The sequence below is a fragment of the Panthera leo genome, chromosome A1 (genome assembly GCF_018350215.1).
Source record: "Panthera leo isolate Ple1 chromosome A1, P.leo_Ple1_pat1.1, whole genome shotgun sequence".
NCBI classification, from domain to species: Eukaryota; Metazoa; Chordata; class Mammalia; order Carnivora; family Felidae; genus Panthera; species Panthera leo.
This window is the reverse complement of record NC_056679.1, coordinates 20,360,701-20,384,247: the sequence shown is the minus strand read 5'-3', so window position 1 is coordinate 20,384,247 and position 23,547 is coordinate 20,360,701. Positions and strand designations below refer to the sequence as shown.

The 23,547-nt window shown below is 39.6% G+C and overlaps 1 protein-coding gene across 8 annotated transcripts in view; it reads left to right on the top strand.

The window, feature by feature from the left end:
• The window catches only part of RNASEH2B (ribonuclease H2 subunit B), a 59,576-nt gene that overhangs the window by 22,930 nt on the left and 13,099 nt on the right, over nt 1–23,547 (top strand). For 4 of the 8 annotated variants that reach the window (XM_042910282.1, XM_042909991.1, XM_042909905.1 and 1 more), the window contains exons 2-6: nt 2,396–2,467; nt 4,334–4,441; nt 8,870–8,946; nt 13,227–13,341; nt 23,149–23,213. In XM_042910282.1, coding sequence (XP_042766216.1) covers nt 2,396–2,467; nt 4,334–4,441; nt 8,870–8,946; nt 13,227–13,341; nt 23,149–23,213 — 437 coding nt within the window. Of the gene's footprint in view, nt 1–689; nt 827–1,605; nt 1,706–1,731; nt 1,916–2,395; nt 2,468–4,319; nt 4,442–8,869; nt 8,947–13,226; nt 13,342–23,148; nt 23,214–23,547 lie in introns of those variants that run through there. The other 4 variants (XM_042910055.1, XM_042910368.1, XM_042910126.1 and 1 more) reach the window with 4 other exon arrangements.

Genomic DNA, 23,547 nt, shown 5'->3' with positions numbered 1-23,547 from the left:
CACCCTCATTTTTCAAGGGTATTTCTCTCGAGGATCATCATGTTTTCTTTCAGTGCTCTAAAGATGTTTCTGTTGTCTTCTGGCTTGCATTATTTCCAACAAGAAATTTGCTGCCATTTTTAGTTTTGTTCCTCTGTACATAAATGTGTCCTCTTTTCTTCTGTCTGTTTTTAAGATTTGTCTCTTTATTACTGGCTTTGAGCTATTGATTATGATGTATAGTTTATTCCTCTTTCTGTCCTTTGGGTTTATTGAACCTCATGGATGTGTGGGTTTATTGTTTTCATCAGATTTGAAAATATTTAGCCATAATTTCTTCAAATATTTTTTCTGTTCCCCACATCCCCTTTCAGAACTCCAGTGACATGTATGTTATTAGGATGCTTGAAGTTGTCCCACAGTTCACTGATACTCTATTTATTTTTCATTCTTTTTTCTCTGTGTTTTCATTTTACATAGTTTCTATTGCTATGTCTTCAGTTCATTAATCTTTTCTCCCGCCGTTAATCCCATATAGTGTATTTTTCATTTTAATTTGGGTCTTTAAAAAAAAAAAAACTATGTCTCTGTATTTAATTTTTTGTGCATGAGGAATACTGTTCTTATGCCCTTGCCTGTTCATTCTAACATCTGTGTCTAATATCAGTACCCTTCTCTCAATATTGATTTCTTTATTTTTCTCATTACAGGCCATATTTTCCCGCTTCTTTGAATGCCCAGTAACATTCGATTAGATGCCAGACATTGTGAATTTTACCTTTGTGGCTGATGAATACTTTTGTATTTTTATAAATAATCTTGATCTTCATTCTGGAGCACAGAGGAGGTACTTAGAAACAGTTTGATCCTTTTAGGTCTTGCTTTTAAAGTTAGTTTGCTGGGACCAGAGCAGCATTTGGTCTAGGGCTATCTACTCCCCACTGTTGAGGCAAGGCCCTTTTGAGTACTCTGAATTGTGAGGTTTTCCAGTCCATCTGGAATTTGGAGCCCTGAGTGAGCGTGAGGTCCTGTTCCCTCTAATCCAATGCGGGTGGCTCGTCTCCTGGCCCTCAGGTAGTGTCATCATATGCATGCACTGATCAGTATTCCGTTGAGTACTCAAGCAGTACCTTTGCACATCTATGGCGTTTTCTTTCTTTGTAGCACTCTCCTTTCCCATAAACTGCCCTGTGAACTGTAGCCGTGGTGTCTCTAGAACTCTCCGCTCCACCTCTAAAAGGGAGTCTGCCAGGCTTCACCGGGGGCCTTCCATTCTGCTCTGTGGACCGGAAGCTCTCTCAAAGCAATAAGCTGGGGCATTCACAGGACGCACCTCAGTTGTCTCCCATCTCTCCGGGGTCACTGTCCTGCAGGGTTCAATGCCCAGTGTCTTGAAAACAGTTGTTTCATGTATTTTATTGTTGTTGTCATGGTTGTTACTGTTTTGGTTGTTTCAGGTGGGAGGATAAATCAGCTTCCTGTTACTCCATTTAGTTGCAAGTAGAAATCTCAAAATTAGGGTTTTTAAACCTTTATATATTTAGTGTTACTATTATTTTAAGAAGAAAGTTGTATTTTAACCATGTATGAGTAAGCCGATTTCTAATCATGCTTGCTGTATTTAAGTTTATGAAGATCCGAAATGGGGTGAAGGGAATGTGGGCCACAGAAAGAAAACACACCGAAGTGCCAGTCCTTACCCCAAAGCTCTCCCATTTGCTCTTTGGTAGGTTGTTGCTCTGCTCGATTAGTAGAGCCCCTTTGTTCCTTTTGGAGAGAGATTCTCCAAATGACTTCTATGAACGTGCATTTAAAACGTCTGGAAGAAATGTTATAAATAAAATTGTCATGATCTTTTGTGTTTCGATCTACACAATTAAAACTTGGACAGGAAAATATTGTAGAGGAAACATACCGCGAGAACTTACTTCAACAGGTAATAAAGTGCATTTTAAAGCCATAATAATTGAAATATTGAAGTAATAATGCTAAAGCAGACACAGATTAGTGGACCAAAATAGAATTTCCATAGACAGACTTATAAATGTATTTTAAACATTCAGCATAAAGGACTTGTTTCAGTAATGAGTCCTTCAGAAGATAGTGTTGGGACAACTGGACAATTCACTGAAAAAAAAAAAAAAAACTGGATCTCCTCTCCATATCTTACACCCAGATATATTTCAGATAGATTGAAGATACAATGTTAAGGTGTTTGGAGAAAATACAGGTGATTCACATAAGCTTGAGGAAGAGAAGCCTCTCTAAGTATGACCCAGAAGGTCCAACTCTAATGAAGTTAAAGGTTTTACAAAGAAAACCATATAAACAGAGGGAAGAAAAACCAAGTAAACTAAATAAGGTGAGCAACAAAGCAAATGCCCTTTAATCTTACAGACTCATTGTTTCTTTTCAGAATATTTCAAAGATGCTTCAAAGAAGATGAAAAGTGGGCTTATGTTTGTCAAACTGGTGAACCCGTGTTCAGGTAAGCTTTCCTCCTCTCTCTTCCTCACCGCCTCCGAGAACTGTAACTTTAATGTTTTTTAAACACTGCTGCCCCAAAGTGTACATACTTATTACCGTGTATGTTTGTCCTTCCTTAATAGCTTTGAAAGGTAAGCTGGCATTACTGGATGATCAAAACAAGCTTGACCTAAACATTTTTGTTGTTGTTGTAATTTAAATCTGTAGACCATTCACTCGTCAGAAATGCACGCAGGACAAAAAAGTGGCATGTTTGGTTTCTCTCGGAAAACGGACTAATTTTCTTTAGCTTTCTTAAGCCAACTCTTCTTAGAGTAGTTATCCAACATTAGCCTCCACTTATATTCATTTTATGTTGTAAAGTAAAATAAACAACCAGAGTGAAAAAAAAAAAAGTTTTTACTTGACATGCCAAGATTGTGAGTGGTTTCATTTTTAGCGGTACTTTCCTTATTTTGTTCTGACCAAAAGGCAGTATATTCGTTCCCAGTCAAGGGGCGAATTTTTTATATTAAAAGCATTGCATACGGAGATACCTATTTTATTGCAACCCGTTTCAGTTTAACTTTATATTCAGTGCATTTTGTTTTCTAATTTTTAGGCAAAAATGTTAAAGTGTACCGTAAATATACTGTAATATTGATATTTGTCTTTATGTGGGATTGTTTTTTCATTCATTTATTTTACAAGGTTTATGTTATAAAGTTATTTTATAAGGCTTTGAGTAGACACCTAATACTTAGCAAATTAGAGCATTGTGCTGGCGGGTACAATATTGAATAGTGAAAGCAAGGGAAAGCCAATGGGTAGTGCCTTGTTATTATTGTTGATGGAAAGACATACAAATAGAAGCCACAAGTGAGGCAGAATTTCCTGGCTTCCTCCAGTTTTCTTTCCTCAAGATGAAATTGAATTTGAATTGAAAATGAAATCAGTCAGCTACGTTATGTGGCACTCCTCCCTGGATGTGAGACTAAGCTGAGGTGGGCAATTTTGTTCAAGAGAAGTCTTAGGTAGTGGTAAAGGTTGTACAGAATCAAACGAAAATAAAGGTATAAAAAAAAAAGCTAAGCTTCTTGTAAAATTTCCATTTTGTCTAAATTGTCTGTAAACAACAGAAGAACAAATGTTTGCATCTTCTACGTTGGCTGTGGAAAAATAAAGGCTAACATTTGCTGAGCGTTTACTATGTGCCGAGTACTGTTTTAGGAACTTTACATATATTCTGTCTTTCTACCCCTTACAAAAACCTGTGAGGTAGCTTCAGTGTTGCTTCCGTTTTACAGGAATGGAAACAGAGGCACAGAAAGGTTTCCATAACTTCCCCAACGGCACACGCCAAGCATGTGGTACCCACGGTTCAAACTCAGGGTCCTTGACAGTGCTGTGGTTAGAAAAAGATTTCATGCATTGAAGGGCCCTCGCCTTTTCTCACTTCGAGCTGGCCCTGGGGTGTGTAAGATCCGTCCCTTTCTTGGGCCCTCTGTGTGCGGAGCCACACGCTGCACTGTTGACAAGGACCCACATGCCAGCTCAGTTCATCTGGCTGAACCATTAGGTTTGGGTAGTTTAATAATGGGCTTCCCCTCATGATCTAACGGAGGATTCAGTGAGAGGCTTTGTAGCAGTTAAGATGAATGGCTTGTACTTTTGTATTTATTGGTTTAAGTTCAGTGAGGATTATAGAGCTGGAAAACAAGCATCTGTATATAATAGCTATAAGCTTTCCTTGGAGTCAGTTTGTGTAGAATATATCTATGTATGTTTATGTTCATATTAAGAACATTCCTCAGAACTATTGGACAGTCTTTTGATTTTGTGTGTGTGTGTGAAAACTTACAAATAAAAAACAGATTTGTCTTAACAGGGGAAGGAACCATTTACTTGTTCAATATGTGTCTACAGCAGCTGTTTGAAATAAAAGTTTTCAAGGAAAAACACCATTCTTGGTTTATAAATCAGTCAGTTCAATCAGGTAAGTGACTAGCGTATACGTTTCCATTAACTAAACACATACTCTAACTTTTCCAACCTTCATGCATGGTGGGGGTGTGGGGGTTGGTACAGGCCTGTCTGCCCAGTTTGGAGTCTGGTCCATGCCTTAGCCTTCCTTGGCACCAGAGCAGGGCTTAATCAAGGGGAAAGGAAAGATAATTTGAGCAAGTTTAAATCAATACCTACATGTCTTAGATAGTAGGAAAATTTAAACGAATGCCTCTGCTTTGTCTCCTAAAACATTGACATGTCCTTAGTCAGAAATTAGAGGATCTTCCTACCACGGAAAGTACAAATCTTTCATTTTCACTGCACATTGCGCAGACTGGGAACTCTTTCCTCTTCTGTTAGACACTTTTGAAGATTTTCAAGTTTTAACATCTTATTTCTTTGCAAATGGATACTGATATTGCTTCTAAAATAAGATAGAATGTAACAGATTTTTTAATGCTTTGTCACATAAATCACTGCTGCCCCCACCCCAACATACCCCCAACACACACATATACTCAACACCGAAGAAGAAAGTTCTGTTTCTTTTAATGTTCTAATTTGGGGGTAGTATTGACTCAGAAGGAAAAAGTAAACCGCATGTTGTTCTGATGGTTCTGGCAGTTGCGGGGGAGTCAAAGATAGTTGAGGCATTCTGTATTCTCTCTGCCTATTTTCTCATTGTTTCCAGAGAGTGCTTTCTGTTTCTTTCTAAGCCCTCTGCTTTCTGTTGACTGTGTATGTCTCCACTTAGTGCCAAGGTAGAAAAGCCACTTTGTCTTTCTTCTTCTCAGACATTCCAGAACAAGGGTTTATTGCTGGTGATAAATTTCACATGCTTGTGTGCATGAGAATATCTGAAATGGCTTTCAGTTGCCAAAATGCAATGGCAGTCTGTGTATAGTCTGGCAGGTGGAAAGTATATATTCCCTTTTATTGTCACTGCTATGCTTATTCATTTGGCAATATATGAGAGTTCTAACTTCTAACGTAATACACTTGCAGTTGGGTTTAGCTCGATAGACACAGTAATATCCAGATGAAATTGGGATACATTGGGAGGCAGTGATTGATCATCTCTCCCTCTGAGCTGGTACCTGCTTTTTTTTTTAATAGATCTTATTTATTTGAGTGGTTTTAGGTTCACAGCAAAGATGTCTGCTTTTTTCATCATTGTCTTCTTTTAAACTTAGCCTTGAAGAAAGAGCTGTTTTTAAGAATAGCCACCAGGATATTAGAAACCTGTTCCTAATTTCTGACTATCATGGATGCCTCCTATAAAATGAGCTTACAGTTTGTTTTCATAAGTTTCTCTTCTACTTTTAATAAAATAATCAACTAATAAAATACGAAATTACTTTCTTAATTTTTCTTTTACTTGCTATGAAATGGATTCACATATATAATTTAGGGTTAGAATTTCTTGGCTGTATAGATACGTTGTTCTGCTAGGGAATAAAAGTAAGCACATGTGTTTCTGAAACCAAAATAAGGATTGGAGATAAAGGAATTGTTTATTGTTCCATTTGATGAAATACCTCTTCTGGCTTACTCCCATGGGAGAAGGAGTCTTGGATGCTTGGAGGGGGCTGTGACAGAGGAAAGAAAAGTGGGGAGTAGGTAGGCTAGTTTGTTTGATTCGCCTTTTTTCCCTTCAGCCTGGATGGTAGAGTTAGACTCTTACCACAGAGTTTCCTGTTTCTTATGCTCAGTCTTGTTAGATTCCTTTCCTCTTGCCTTTTCTTCAGGAGTAGGAGGATAGGGTAGGATGTGGATAGGATAGGGTCTGGTACCTTCTGAGCCTTCGATCATTGGAAGTTCCGAGCTGTGAACCCACAGACCATAGAAGGAGCTATGTATGGAGAGAATACTATTGCTTGCCCATAACCTCATCCTCAAAAGCATAGGAAATTACATTTTCCTGCAGCTTTATAGATAGACTTCTACAGGTTTCGTAATGTTTTACTGGTTCACGTTCTGTCCATATTTCCCCCAATTCTTGCCTTTTTAGGGGTGGTAGGAGGACCTCTGCTAAAAAATGATTTCTAAATATTCCACACACACACACACACACACCCTATCTTCTTTATTCATTCATCCTTCAGTGGACACTTAGGTTGTTTCCATACCTTGGCTGTTGTAAATGATGCTGCAGTAAACATCAGAGTGCACATATCTTTTCAAATTAGTGTTTTCATTTTCTTTGAGTAAACACCTAGTAGTGGAATTACTGGGTTATATGGTACTTCTATTTTTACTTTTTTGAAGCATCTCCATAATGTTTTCCACAATGGCTGCACCAATTTGCATTCCTGTCAGTAGTGCACAATGGCTCCTTTTTCTCTGCATCCTTGTCAACACTTGTTATTTCTCATATTTTTGATTCTAGCCGTTCTGACAGGTGTAAGGTGATATCTCATTGTGGTTTTGATTTGCATTTCCCTGATGATGAGTGATGTTGAGCATCTTTTCATGTGTCTGTTGACCATCTGGATGTCTTCTCTGGAAAAATGTCTGTTCAGGTCTTTGCCCATTTTTAAATCAAATTGTTTTTCTGGTGTTGAGTTGTGTAAGTTCTTTATGTATTTTGGATATTAACCCTCAATGGGATATATCATTTGCAAATGTATTTTTCCATTCAGAGATTTCCTTTTTGTTTGGTTGATGGTTTCCTTCACTGTACAAATCTTTTTATTTTGGTATAGTCCCAGTAGTTTTTTTTTTTTTTAATGTTTTTATTTATTTTTGAGACAGAGAGAGACAGAGCATGAGCAGGGGAGGGGCAGAGAGCGAGGGAGGCACAAAATCCGAAGCAGGCTCCAGGCTCTGAGCTGTCAGCACAGATGATGACATGGGTCTTGAACTCATGGACTCTGAGATCATGACCTGAGCTGAAGTCGGACGATTAACCAACTCAGCCACCCAGGAACCCCCCAATAGTTTATTTTTGCTTTTGTTCCCTTTGCCTGAGGAAAAATATTTATATACAATGGAATATTTTTTTAACTTGATTTGTTTGGGGAGAGAGAGCACAAGCAAGGGAGAGGCAGAAAGAGAGAGAGAGAGAGAGAGAGAGAGAGAGAGAGAGAGAGAATCCCAACCAGGCTTCATGCTGTCAGCACAGAGTCCAATGTGGGGCTCGAGCTCACGAACATGAGATCATGACCTGAGCCAAAATCGAGAGTCAGACGCTCAACCAGCTGAGCCATCCAGATGCCCCTATATACAATGGATATTAATCAGCCATAAAAAAGAATGGGATCTGGCCATTTGCAACAACATGGATGGACCTAGAGGGCACAATGTTAAATGAAATAAGTCAGAGAAAAATAAATATCATATGATTTCACTCATGAATGGAATTTAAGAAACAGAACCAACCGACAAATAAAAGAGACCAAAATAACAGGCTCTTAAATACAGAATGAAAACTGGTGGTCACCAGAGGGAAGATGGGCTGGGAAGATGGGTGAAATTGATAAAGGGGACTAAGAGGCACACACTTCCAGTTGTAAAATAAAGAAGTCACAGAGATGGAAAGTATAGCATAGGAAATATAATCAGTAAGAGTGCAGTAACGTCATTTGGGGACAGATGGTGAGCACTGAGTATAACGTATGAGCACTAATGTATAGAATTGTTGAATTATGTTGTACACCTGAAACTGATAACATTGTATGTGAATTATACTTCAGTAAACAACAACAACAAAAAGATGTCTAAAGACAAAAGGAATTTAGAGATCAGTTTCATTGTCTTGGCTGTCCTCTCCACGTACGGATTTGAAGCTTTTTGGAGTAGAATCTCATGGACCGCATTCTGCCTTTTGAAAGAGTCGTGTAGAATCTTGGGCTTGTGGAGGAAAAACTTCTGAATTTGGAGTTTCACATATATTTTTCTTCTTTTTTAAAAAAAATTTTTAATGTTTATTTCTTTCTGAGACAGAGACAGAGCATGAGTGGGGGAGGGCAGAGAGAGAGGGAGACACAGAATCTGAAGCAGAAGACACAGAATCTGAGCTGTCAGCACAGAGCCTGACACGGGGCTCGAACTCACAAACTGTGAGACCCTGACCTGAGCCGAAGTCAGTCGCTCAACCGACTGAGCCACCCAGACGCCCCTCTTCTTTTTTTTTAGATGTTTATTTAGTTTTGAGAGAAGGCACGAGCAGGGGAGGGGCAGAGAGAGAAGGGGACAGAGGATCTGAAGCAGGTTCTGTGCTGGCAGCAGAGAGCCCAACGTGGGGCTCGAACTCGTGAGCCATGAAATCATGACCTGAGCCAAAGTCGGTAGCTTAACTGACTGAGCCACCCAGGTATATTTTTCAGTAAATGGTTTCCACACTGGGATTAAGACGAAATAACTAAGTTGTCTTTCCAAGACATTTAATTCCCTTTGTTCTCTTTTTAATCTATAGGAGGTCTTCTCCACTTTGCCACACCTATAGACCCTCTATTTCTGCTTCTCCACTACCTCAGAAAGGCTGATAAAGAGGTGAGTTCCCAGTTTGGGATATTAACAGTGAGGGAACAGAATGCACTGTTTTGGCTTGATCTTCTCTCTCTCCTTTTAAAGATCCAAATGTAGATTCCCCACAATTCACATTCGATTCAATTTAATTCAGGTTGGTATAGAACACCTGTATCACATGTGCTGGTATGGACTCGATCACTGACTCAGATCTGAGAAGCAGCACTAATCTCAGACTAGTTTTCCTGTGTCTTCTGAGAATCGCCTAGCCCTCCATGCTACCTTACTTGTTTGACTCCGCCTGACAGTGAAAATTTTATCATTAACTACCCTTTGATACTACTCCAAAAATCAACAAGGAGTAGAGGTTTCTGAGAAGTTAGTTGCAATGTGGAATCTGAAACCCTGTTAATGAACTTCTCATGCTCTGTTCACATGAAAATCGATTGGCCTGTCTTGCACTGAGAATGGATTTTTTTTTCCCATGTGTGACTTTGTAATGTCATGCATTGATCACTTAGAAAATATTGTTTCACTGAATTATGCAGATCTTACAAATGTTGACACATCTCATTACACGCACATAGATTCTCCCTCTCTCTCTCACATTTGTTAATATTACCACTGGTCTCATCAGAAAACTATTATTATTATTTATTAGGAAGCTGTCATAGTGGCAGATATAACTTTTCTACAGTTCTAATTTTTGCTTAGAATTTAAAGTTGTATCATTGATTATAAGCACTGTCAGTCTTTTCCTTGAAGTGACAGGTTCACTTCTTTTATGTTCTATCAGATTCCTAAGTCTAAATAGCCATTGTCTGTAACGTTTCCTTTTTTTTCCAGTTAAAAATGGTATCCTACAAAAAATGATTATTTTTGCTCGTGACTCAGTGACGCAAGCACTTTTCCTTGAGGTGATCACTGTGCCTGGGTAGTGGCAGAAGGACTTTAGCATCTGTCTTAACACACAGAGTATTTAAGTTTATTTATTTATTCTGAGTGGGGGCAGAGAGAGAAAGAGAGGGAGAGGGAGAGGGAATCCCCAGCAGGCTCTGCACTGTCAGTGCAAAGCCCGCCATGGGGCTTGAACTCGCGAACAGCGAGACCATGACCTGAGCCCAGATCAAGAGTGGGACACTCAACCAGCTGAGCCACCCAGGTGCCCCTAACACACAGAGTATTTAAAAGATTTGTACTCAGGTTCAAGGTTTAACTAAAAGTAGTTGCTTTTACTCCTTGATCAAGGATATCCTTAAAGTGAAACTGACTTTTTAAAAAAAAATTTTTAACTGCCCTGCATGGCCATGAGGAGAACAGGGACTCCTAGGACAGTTTGTTGGCATGGCCGTGACTGGTGCTAAGGAGCCTGCAGTTTTACCCACCTTTGCACTTGAATCTTCAGTGCAAGTGTCAACACAGTGAAAATGCAGATAGCATCTTCTTAGCATTATTGTGAAGATTGTTTTGAGTTTGCGGACCCCCTGAAAGGATGCTGGAGACTCCCAGGGATCTATCAACCACAGTTTGAAAATCTGTGAATTAACAACTTTAAGGAGTAAGTTGTTATTTAAACTGCTTAGAAGAATCTGGATTTTCGTACCCTGGTGTTTACTTACAGTTTAAATGTTTATAGCTCATCTTATTTAGTCCTTAGACCAAATTTCCAAAACTTCCATATCGTAGGTGTGTCAGTTTAATTTGCCGTAAAAACTGAAAGTAATAAAACTGATTTCAAACTTTTCAAGTCCTGCTTTCTCCTGATGCAGCTTAACTTCTTTTGTTCTCCTCCTTTCCTACATCCTCTGTCCTTTAGTGTGGATTAGTGAAGTTGTATTCCTTACTTTATTCATGGTGCTCATTATCATGGAGCCAGTCTATTTAAGGCATGTAAGCAGTGAGGCAAGTAAGTCTTATATCTCTAACAAACAGAAATGGTTCTGGTCACCACCACGAAGGCCCTAGTAGTATTCAGGGAGGAAGCTGAAAACTTCCATTGGCTCCCATTTGTTTTCTAAGATACATTAACAGAGAGAAGGCTGTGAACCAGTACCTGTAATGATGCACATTTAAAGTGCCTCCCCACCATGTTGTAGTGATGTTTCCCTAAGACCATGACTGGGGTGAATTAACTCTCACCTTGGCCATCTGTGAGTCCTGAGTGTGCTGTGGCTGGTTCAGAATGGCACAGAATGAAGCAGAAATCCTGCTCAAAGTGGTGGTTGGCTTTCATTGTAAGCCATCTTACTTCCTCTTCTGAAATACTTGAAATGCCCTATAAAATAACTCATGAGACATTTAGGTATTTCCTTCCCTGCATTTTAGACATGGTCTTTTCCTGTTTAGTTAAAAAATATCGGTATGCACTTTTAAAATGTTGACCATGGCGCCTGGGTGGCTCAGTTGGTTGAGCGTCCAACTCTTGATCTCAGCTCAGGTCGTGATATTGCAGTTCATGAGTTCAAGCCCTGCATGGGGCTCCGTGCTGACAGTACAGAGCCTGTTTGGGATTCTCTGTCTCCCTCTCTCTGCACCTCCCCTGCTTGTACTCTCTCTCTTTCTTTCAAAATAAATAAATAAACTTAAAAGAAATAAAATTAAAATGTTGACCTAGTCTTTTTTTTTTTTTAAGTTTATTTCTTTCTTTTGGGGAGTGGGGGCAGAAAGATAATTCTAAGTAGGCTCTGTGCTGTCAGCACATGGACTATGAGATCAAGACTTGAGCCAAAATCAAGAGTCAGACGCTTAACCGACTGAGCCACCCAGGCACCCCAGACCTAGTCTTTTTTAATCCTGAGATTTAACGTCAGGAAAATTCTTTTTTCTAGCTGTCCCAACTGTTGTTAACTTTATATTCAAAGCAAGTTGCTATTACATTTCCCTTGGGGCATGTATGGTAAAGAAAATGAGAATAAAACATTAGTTAATTATGAAATTATTATATCATAACTGTGTGGCAGTCCATTGTATATAATTAGAATATTTTTTTAAATTGCTAAATATTTAAGGTATTGGTTGATCATGGGATATAGATTAAGGTAGAAGTCTAAGAGAAAGCCACTAACCAGCCTTAGTACCTATAATGATGCACATTTAAAGTGTCTCCCTCCTATGTAGTGGTGATATTTCCCTATGTCCCCTTAAGACCACGGGCGGGGGGTGCAGAATTGACCCTCACCCTGGCCGTTTGGAAGTCCTGAGTGTGCTGTGGCTGGTTCAGAAGGCACAGAATGAAAGTAAAATTAAGTAAGGGAAAGTAAGACTTGGAAAATCCCTGGATTATTCTTACTATCTGAAGGAAAAAGCATTTAAATTGAGGCACTTCTTGCCACTTGTTGACCTAAGAGAAAGTATGACAAGCTTTCACATGTGCTGCTGAATGAATGAGATTTCATCTCAAAACCAAAGAAAGCTGCATTTGCAGAAAGAAAAACGATCAGTTTTTCTGTCTTCAAATGGAGTTGTCACTAAAACAGAAAAGCATAGCGAGCTAAAAGTGGGACATGGGCAAAAGAATACATTTTTTATAAAGTCTGGTATCGTTAAGTCAGGGAACTAATCATTTAGACAGACTTCACCCCTCCATGCCCCTGTACAGTTCAGTAAAAATAAACCTGACTGAGAAGAAGAATGTTCTGAATTCCTATGTTCTGCCTTCTGGCCCATTGGCTACCAGGCCTTATACATGTATATAGATGAGCCTGATTTGATATGCATGCACCTTCACTGTACTCATCCATCCGGCTATCTTTTCTTTTATTACGGTCTGCATTTGGAAGTACTTCAGACAGCTCTGGCAGGAGTGGGTTCATTTTGATAATTTTCTTCTTGCTGTGGGATTTCTTTCTTCAACCTGGAGTAAGGATAGGGAGCGAAGCAGTTTGCTCCGGGCACAATCTGGGCTTATTCCCGAGTGGTGGTCAGGACTCCTGCTCTGTTCACTCGGCTGGTTCTTCTTCATGTTGAATGGGTCGGAATGGCCCCAGGTAATATCTGCCATCTTCGCAAGCTTCCGTGGCTTCTCGCATTTTTTTCAGAATTTTGTTCCCCTCTTTTATCCAGTGGCTATGCCTTTGATGTGGCTTGTATGCTGCTTGGAACCCCGGTGCTTTCAAGAGCTTGCTGAGGGGAGCTGAGAGTCAGTTCTGGCACCAGTCCCAGTGTAGGGGTTCCGTAGGTGGAACCAGTGGCTTTGAACTTAGTTTAAAGGTTCAGTTACAAGACGATGCATCTTTTCCTCTTTTTTATGTGTGAGTTTGCTGACTGGAGTGCCTACATTCTGACCGAATAAAGTCTTTTTTCAGGGCAAGTTCCAGCCCCTGGACCAAGTCGTGGTGGATGACATGTTCCCAAACTGCATCTTGTTGCTGAAACTTCCTGAACTTGAGAAGTTACTTCAACATGTGACAGAAGAGAAAGGTATAGTACATGGCCTTTGAAATGAGGCTTTGGCTGCTGGAAAGGCTGGGCGTCCGTCCCACCGAATGTAATACTTGTTCTAGTTTGGTCATAGGAGAGGCCGACACTCAGACTTGCTTCCCCTTGTCAGTACTGGTCCTCTATTCTACTGGATTGTTCAGCCTGTGAAATTCCAACCAGTGGAATACAGTGGCCTATCTCCTACAGGGCCAGGAATCGTGAAGCTTGGGCTTTGGTCTCAGTTCTTCTTTTAACTAGTCTGTGACTTTAGTTAAGTTTCTTGCCTACTTTCTGCCTTGGATTTCTCACTTGTAAAATTACATAAAATCTATACCTTCACCGAATCAAGACGTGTTTATTGAGGGCCAACTAAGAAGCATATGTTGAGCACTAGGGTTAGACTCTAAGCTAGTTATAAATAAGACATCGTCCTTTCCCTCACTAAGCTTTGAGTCTGCTGGGGACAAATGCAAGTAGGGCAATGACAGCAAGGAGTCACAGGAGTGAACTCTCGGTTTTCTGGGGATGCACAGGACAGATTCATACCCTGGCAGGTAGGGAGTGCAGAAAGTTGGGTATTGTGTTGCTCTCCTGGGGGAAATGACCTCTAAATGGATCCCTGAAGTGCTCTTAGAGCTCTAAGTGGAGCTCAAAGAGTAGCAGCATGACAGGGGCATCAATTTATGGGAAAGTGTCATGTTTAGGAAGCTCCAAGGGGTTCAGGGTAGCCAGCGTATAGGATGCCTGGGATGCATTTAGGTTGGTAAGGAAGGAATGGGGTAGGATGTAGGGCAAGGGCTCACATGGTGAAGGGTCTTGTATGTGTCTGACTCTACCTCGTGGTAGTGGAGTGTCGGCAGAGTTGGAGCAGGGCAGAGCTATAATGTGGAAAACGTGCTAGAGAAGCCAAGCCCAGGTCCATGGAGGCTGCCGCAGCGGTCTCGGCAGGAATGGTGGTGGCCTGAGCTTAGCACCTGTGGAAAGCAGCGCGAAAGGGAAAACCGGCCTCATCTAGTGTTGGGTGGTAGTCAAGGAGAAGGAGGAGTCAAGGATGACTGTAGAGTTGTGCCCTGACCCGCAGTGAGGTTGGCGTCCTGGAGACACAGGTGAGAGGAGCAGGCTGGGGGTAAAGAAGAGATGAGTAGCAGATACTCTTCATTTGAATTCTGAGAGGGGGAAGTGAGTCGATAAGTTGATAAGTTAGAAACACTACAACCTTAGTGTCAGTGTCTCAAAAAAGTCATCCAGGTAGCTTCAGGGTTAACATGGGAATATAGCGTGGGAACCAAAACAACAGGCTGATGAGCTGTGGTTGTTCTGGGTCACGGTCGGTTTGGCAACTATGACGGATCTGAGACCAAAGTAGCCGTGGTTCCAAGAAGTGTAAGCTTACTGTGGGAGAGGGGAGAACCTTACTGACTGCATTTCACATTTTAGGTTCTGCTAAATTCACATTTGGCCAGGCCCAGGGTTCCATTCTGGATATGGTGTGTGGCACCAAGGTTTTATTAAAACAGGCCCATTAAAGACATTCCCTGATGCTGAGCTCGGAGAAGATGTCCATCGTTTTGTGGATGACAAATAGCCATTTCTGAAAGCTTAAGTAGTGGCGAATAATTACAAGTCATTTTAATTTTGCCAAGTTACCGGAAATTGAAAATGCAATTAATTCATTATCCCAGATTCTTACACTAGCTGAATAAAGAACAATTACCTTAAACCCAAACCCAGAAACCCAAATTCAGAAGCAACGTTAACACACTGGCATTTGTTAGCTTACAGCCTACATTTCAAAGCAAGATCTTCTCTCTCTCATTCCTTCCTTCTTGTGTGCTGAACTTGTGACCATTTACTGAATCATTATCTGAACTCCTGTTGTCATCTCTTTCTCTCCTCGACATCACCTGATCATTGGAAGTTCTACTGCAATAGAAAGTACATGCCCTACACTTCTCTTGTTTGACCAGCTCTAAATAAACTTCAAAATACGATGCATTTCCCTTTGGATCTTCCTGGAAAAAGATGTCTGACTCAGTATGCTGTCCTTGTATTCAGAACTGATGTAAAGAAAATATTTCACGTATTTGTGTTCTGGATTAGGGGTGAAATAAGTAATGTGAGATTGCTTATGTGTATTTTGATGAAGAGGCCTTTTTGAGGGTGAAAAATAAGAGATCCTACTATTTCCTTTTTTTGTATTTGTTCTTAAAATTTTTGGTGTTGCTTTTAAGCCTTCCATTATTTTAAGATTTACAGAATGCAGTTCTTTAGGGGAAGAATTTGATTATGAAGAAACTGTCAAGGCTTTTAGAGAATTTCATACATCTTTTAGTATATGAAATGTAATCTGAATTACTTTATGTTTTGCCTTAATATCACTGAGACAGAAAGAAAAATTTGAGGCCTGGAATGTTTAGAAACCTGGTTTATGTATAGGCTGATACTATATCTGCTTTGAAAATGAAAGTACATGGGCAGGTAAAATAATTATTTTAATTAAAAAAATCAAAGATACAGGAAAAACTCAAGAAAAAAAACTGCAAATATTATTTGTACCCAACCCCAATAATCAACAAATGTTAATATTTTGATACAGTTGCTTCAGATATTTTTGAGGAAAGAATTTTTTAAGAACAGTCTGGTAATCTGATCTCAGGATCTGATGGCTTGCAAGAAAAATTAGAAGTGTATTTACTATATAGTTTTGAAGAAATCATTCAAATTTTTCATCATCTTTGGTTTGTAAGATGAAGAGTTTGAAGGGTTGAGAGTATCCCTCATACATTGTATTTACTACTTTGCAAAGTTGTTCTAAATCACAAAATAAAGCTTTTTGCTCTTAGCTTTATAGCATTGAGATTACTGAATGACCAGGAATGACCAGAATGTGATTATTTAAATATTGCAGTTAATAGTGTCTGGTATCTACCTTAAAGAGATGTGCCATGTCCTACAAGTAACTGAGTGCCAAGAGAGTACTGGATATATAGTAAGTGCTCAATAAGTGTTCATACTGTTAAGGCTGCTAAATTAGAAATTTTAAATTCTTTGCTGATGTTTAAGTACTATATACACTGATACCATGTGTTTTTGAAGGTCCATTGCTAAATTATATTCAAATGGTTTAAGTAGAATGGGGATAATCAGATAACAATAAAAAAATATCTATCTACCCTATAATGAGAAATTATTATGTATCATTTCTGTGCCTACTGCTTTACATATGTTATGGTATCCTTACCGTAATTTCCTTTCACTATTATTACAACCTGCATTTTTACAAATGAGGAACAGAGGCTCAAAGAGTTGAAGTTACTGGACTAGAGTCACAGAGGTAGAAGTGGTAGAATCGGGACTTGAACCCGTGTCTGACAGCAACTCTTTCCTTTCCTTCTTGCAACTGCAAAACACTTCCAGAACACTCCATTAGAATTGTCAGTTGGTGTCTCCTATAAAAATAGAAACATCCGAAAAATCTTGTATACCCCGTCTTAAAAGGCAAAAAGAGATAGGAAAGAAGACAGAGAACTTCAATAACTTAAGGAAAAGACGTCTAAGTTTCTCATCCCAACAATGAACTTTCTTCCGTTCTCAGGTACCCATTCCCCTCTTTTTTAGTCATTGCCTTGGCTACTGGTTGCTTGTTTGAATTTGGCTTACTGTCCATTTATAAGTTAGTATTTGGTTCTGTTCTGTGTTTTACTGCTAGGATTTTCAAAATAAGTAACAAAAGAGGACTGCTAGGGAGTGGTCAGGTGATATCCATGAGAAGGAGCAAAGATAAAGAAGAGAGCTGATTATCTTTAATGTCCTTCTTTCCCCAGGCACTGTGCAGACAGAGCAAAACCTGAAACACTCACATTCCCCAGCCAGATGTTTTGATATTAGACTCCAGATGCTGTCTCAAAAGTCTATGGCATTAAAGACCTGGTTAAGCCTGCTAGGTTTATGAGAACCTCCCCCTGCTCGCGTCATCCCTGCCGTCCCTGTGTCCCTACCGAGTAAACCCAGCCATGGTCGTTTGCATCCCAAATGATGATGGTGGTGACCTTAGTTAACATCGCCTGCTTTGTTAGTGAAGGAAATGATGTGTCTCTGTTTGCTAGCTCTGGGGCCCAGTATATTTTTTGCCAAAGAAGCTCACATTCAGTGGAGGGATGACAGAGGAAAGGCCTAATAAAGGCTTATGAACTTCATCTTGAGTGTAACACTGTTTCATATTGCAAGCCAGAGCTGCGCTGGGCTGTCCGATGTGATTAACAGGAAGAGCCAGGAAAACTTACCTGATTAAAATACCCCAAGTACAGTTGCCAAGTTTCTATCCCCAAGAGGCAGGAAAAAAAAAGAGACCATATGAGTTTCTCCGTTATGGAAAACATTGAGAAAGTAGATGTGAGAATGTGCTCTAGGCAGTTTGTTCAACAATGCATCAGGGAAATTCAAGATTGTGAGCCGATTACCCAATTGCTGAGCATGTTATTTAATTGTGGACTCACTTTTATTCCATCTTTATTTTGTAAACCCAATCTTTCCAGATGTTTGAGACCAGTTTTATCGGCACCAGACACATTAGGGAAAGAAACCTTTCCCGCATGTGCACGTATTATCTAATTCACCAACTCTTGCAAATATTAAATTTAAGACATGAGCAGACATGTTATGGTATTTTTCATAAGTGTGGGTAATTCATAATTGTGAGCCTTCGTGGATATTTTGAACTCCCTTGCTTATCAAAATTTGATAATTTCAAAATTAAGCAGTAGTTTAGCACTTGATCCTTTTGTAGCATTCTGGGATATCCGAGCTGGATGTTTTTTAGTGACCATCTTGTCCTGGGAATGTTTAATTAGAAACAAATTTATAATTAAAACCTTCCTAGAAAAACTCCTCCAGGCCCAACTAGCTTCATTGGCAAGTTCTGCCATACTTTAAGAAGAAATAATACAATGGACTAAAAACATACCATTCATAATATTATCAAAGATCATGCAGTTTTAGAAATAAATATAACACAGTATGTGTAAGACCAGTACACTAGATATTATAAAATATTGCTGAGAAATTAAAGAATTAAATAGAGAGATATACCATCTTCATGAATTTGAAGACTCAATATCGTTAAAGTGTTCATTCTCTCCAAATTGATCTATACATTTAATGTAATGCCTATGAGGCTTTTTTTGACGGGGAGTAGAAATTGATGAGCTGATTCTAGAATTTATATGAATTTGCAAATACCTGCAATATCCAGAACAATTTTGAAAAAAAGAAGAACAAAGTTGTAGAACCTACACAATCTGATGTCAAGACTTACTCTAAAGTTATAATAACCAAAGAGTGTGGGGCGCCTGGGTGGCTCAGTTGGTTAAGCGTCCGACTTCGGCTCAGGTCATGATCTCGCGGTCTGTGAGTTCGAGCCCCGCGTCGGGCTCTGTGCTGAATGCTCAGAGCCTGGAGCCTGTTTCAGATTCTGTGTCTCCCTCTCTCTCTGACCCTCCCCCGTTCATGCTCTGTCTCTGTCTCAAAAATAAATAAACGTTAAAAAAAATTTAAAAAAAAATAAAAAAAAAAAATAACCAAAGTGTGGTATTGGTTTAAGAGTAAATATATAGATAATGGAACAGAATAGAGAATGTAGAAGTGGACCCACACTTATATAGTCAATTGAATTTTTTCAGTGGTGTCCAGATAATGGGAGAAAAGACAGTGTTTTCAACAAATGATCTGGAAAAACTGGATATTCATACAAAAAACAATGTTAACCCTCATCTCACAGTCATACAGAAAAATTAACTCAATATGGATCACTAACTTAAATGCAAAAATCAAAATTATTGAACTTCTAAGAGGAAACTTTGTGACCTTGGGGATAGGCGAGGATTTCTTAGGACACAAACCCACTAACCATAAAAAAAAATTGTAAATGTAACCATAAATTACATTTCATCAAAATTAATATCTCCTGTTTTCTGAAAGATACCATTAAGAAAAAAGAAAAGAGAAGTCATAGTTGAAAGAAAATGTTTACATGGCACATCTGATAAAAGATATGTATCTCAAATATATAAACTCTTAACGCAGTAATAATATACATATACAGCCTAGTAAAAATTCAGCAAAAAGTTTGAACAGACACTTGGCAAAAGAAGATTTATAAATAGCCCATAGGCACATGAAAAGATGTTCAATATCATTAGTCACCAGGGAAATGTAAACTAAAACCACAAGGAAATGTCATTAGCATTCACCAGAGTGGTGTGAAATAAAAAGAAAAACTATAAATTGAGGAACAACTGGAACTCACCTCCCTGGTTGATGGAAGCATAAAATAACTACTTAACAATTTCTTATGACTCAGTAATTCTAATCCTAGAGATTTACCCAAGCCTTACAAAAACATATCTCCATGTAAAAAAGACTTGTGCAAGGATGTTCAGAGCAGCTTTTTTGTTTTTATAGCAACTTTTTCAAAATAGCCCCAAACTGGAAAAAATCGAATGCCCTTCGGTAGGTGAGTGCGTAAACAAAATGTAGGCTATCCATACACAGGATACTACTCCATAATACAAAGGAAGGAACTATTCCTAGCTGCAACACAGTGGGTGAATCTCACAGAAATTATGTGGAACAAAAGAAGATGATCACAAAAATATACTTACTGTATGATTCCATTTCCATGAAATTCTAGAATCAAGCAAAAACTCAGCTCTAATGACGGCAGATCAGTGGTTACCTGAAGTCTGGGTAGGTGTGAAAGAATTGACTACGGAAGGGCTCAAGAGAACATTTTGGGGTGACAGTTACGTGACCATATGTATGCATTTGGCCAAACTCCTCAACTTGTACACTTAAAACAGGTGTATCAACCATATGCACATCATTCCTAAATAAAGGTGATTTTTAAAAAACTAAAGTAGTTACTGATCCAGCACAAGAAGCTAAGCCTCCTCATTTCTGATACAGTGTGTTTTGTGTTTTGTTTTGTTTTGTTTATCCTACCCCACAGCTCCCACAAGGTAATGCTGGAATCCAGTGATAGAATGTGGGAAGCAAGGCAGGAGTAATGGCTTTGAGATTCAAGCCTGGTTGACCAGGAGGATGGTTTGGGAGAAAGCTGAACTGTCTGTCTTTAGATACAGAGCCTCAGCTCAAGCCTTTGGACTTCCTGATTGGGTTTGTTTAGTCTGAAACAAAATGAACTCCGACCCCCCTGCAGAGAAAGGTATAGTTAGCCTTGGAGCAGGGGGAAGCAGAGCCAGGAAAGAATCAGAGGAAAAGTGATCAAAGACAGAAGAACCAAGAGGAAAATTTTTGTAGAACCTAGAACCATGGAGGAGTTTTTCCCACAAAGAACAAGGTCAGAAATACTGAGAAAGGTGAAGACCTAATTGATCTCAATAAAACGAGTATCAGATCCACAGCTCTGAAGTCATCTGGAGTAGGAATCTGGTGCCTCTGCTTACTAGCTCAGTGACTTTGGACAATCTAGTTAACTGCACTCTAACCCAGTCTAGGAAGGTAGGGACAAACAATGGTTTTGACCTGAGATCCATTCTGAACATTCAATGAGAAATGTATATAAAGAACTTACAAAGGCTTGACTGTATATTTGTTTCTGATGCTGTTATCATTAACAAGCTGTCATTTAATCTTTTTTTAAAGTAGTATTAAGTATTTGTTACATGCCGGGTGCTGTGCTATTGGCTTTGTGTGGATCATGTCACATAATAGGTGCCACTGTGCACTGGGTGGGTCGGAACCCAGGCAGTATGGCTCAGAGCCTGTGGTCTCTGCTTCTTCTGGTAGAGTATTAATGAAGGGCCTACAAGGGGCTCAGGGAGTGGGAGAGAGGAAGGAAACTGTGGCAGATTGTGGAATGTTCTTGCAGGAAATGCGGAGGTGGAAGCCAGAGAGAAGTGAGCAGCCGAGTCAAGGTGGGATTTCTTAGGCGAGACCTGCACGCTGAGCTTCTCTGGAGATTTGTCTTGGGCAATGACCAGAGCTTCTTTAGAAGTTTTAACCCATGCAGCAGCATACATTTATTAAGTGATTGCTGTATGCTCTCAGAATGCCCCTTACTCTTGCACATGGGTAGGACACTGTCTCCAGGGAAGTTGAGTCCAGCCTCGCCTGGTTCCACAGCAGACTGTTGGCCCTGGTGGTCCTGGCTCCAGCATGACAGACTTTGCACCTTGGAATTCTCGGACTCCTGTCAGTGCCACTTGCGGCGGTCTCCTTTTCATTACGCCAGTGACACACGCCGAGGGGATGGATGCAAAGGCCCAGCCCGTGCTCCATCATGCCTCCTGTTGCCCACAACGTGAACAACCGAAGGCTGCAATGGGGAGGAAGACTACAGGTGCTGAGGCCAGCCCCTCTCCCACCTAAGCCGTCCCACGGAATGCAAGCAATTTAACAGACTGCAGGAAACGATCCCTCCCTAAGCATTTCCACTTCCCACGATGATTATGGAAGAAAGAGAAATTGTCATTCTGCATGGCTAGCAACAATTCATGGCGCAAGTCTGCATCTGGCTTTAGGATATTGAAGCGTCCCCAAGATAACTCCTGCACTGGGCAGGAGGCTGGGAGTGCAAGCCCCGCCTCTGCTGACTGAACAGAAAGCAAGAAACTCCATGAATGAAATGTTACCAAGGAACTAACAGCTCAGGTCACAGTATGCAAAGCTGGGTGGATTGTAAGGGGGGGACAGTATAACTTACAAGAGGGGAACCTTTTATCCCCCATTACGGGCCAAGTCAAGCCTATCATAAATCTAAATTCCCCTGAATAGCTATGGTTAGACTGGTGATGTGTTCAAAGATAGGCATATCTTTTCTTCCTTCTCACTAATCCCACCAGGACAGTACTAAGTAGTTAACGAGATTTTTTTTTTTTTCCTGAATGTTTGCAACACACTTCATATGCATCTCCTTTTAGTTTTTGTTTTCTTTCTTGGGATTTCCATTTTTATTTTAGAAAAGAAGTCTTTCGGGGCACCTGGGTGGCTCAGTTGATTAAGCATCTGACTTTGGCTCAGATTGTCATCTCACGGTTTGTGAGTTCAAGCCCTGTGTTGGGCTCTGTGCTGACAGCTCAGAGCCTGGAGCCTGCTTCAGATTCTGTGTCTACCCCTGTCTCTGTTCCTACCCCTCTGACACTCTGTCTCTGTCTCTCTCTGTCTCTCAAAGATAAATGAACATTAAAAAAATAAATAAACATTAAAAAATATTTTTTAAAAAAGGAAGAAAAGAAGTCTTTCATTGAAAACACTGAGGTAAGCTTAAACTTATGTCGACAAATGAAGGTTGCTTGGCATGTTCATTTGCTGAGTTTTAAAAATTGCAGATTTTCTACAGATTTGAGAAATAGTTGACACACATCACCTTATAAGTTTAAGATGTACAGCATAATGGCTTGACTTACATATATTATGAAATGATCCCCACAATACATATAGTTAACATCTATCATCTCCTATAGGTGCAATAAAAAGACAAGAAAGAAATTTCTCTCTGGGATGAGAACTATTAGTATAATTTGATGATTTTCTTAAATTCCCATTCATTTAACGGTTGGATGAAACCTGAGTCACCCAAGTTCTGGCTTGGGATGATTTTTTAACTTCTCAAGTATGTTCTCAGGCTTAGAGATTGACTTTTTTAAGAATATAAACTGTTACAAAACATTTTTAAATGATTGTGGATGTTACATACATATCTTGTATACGATATAACCTTATGAGTCTATTTTTTTTTTTTTTTTTTGCTTAATCCACACTTTTGTTTTGTTTTTCTCTTTAATCCAGAAATAGACAAAAAGAAATATTACAAGTACAGCAAGGAGAAGACGATAAAGTGGCTGGAAAAAAAGGTAGAGTACGCCTCCAGTACCTTACGGCAGAAAAAGTTTTAATGCTCCTTTTAAAAAATATTTACAGAAGGAGGTAAGTGTGAATCTAAAGGGCCATGTTGTTTATCCAGCTAAAATACAGAAACTGTATAGAGATACCCAAATACTCTTCATCCTCCCTAACTCATGTATCTCTGGGTTTAGCTCCATGTTTTCCTTTGACCTGCATCCCCATTTCCCATGATCCTCACCCCTGAATGAAAGAAGTTCCCACCATCTGGTGATGGATATTTGAGTCTTACAAGCCAGATAATACCAGGAGTGACACGCACTTACTGCTTTCGGTCCCTGTCTC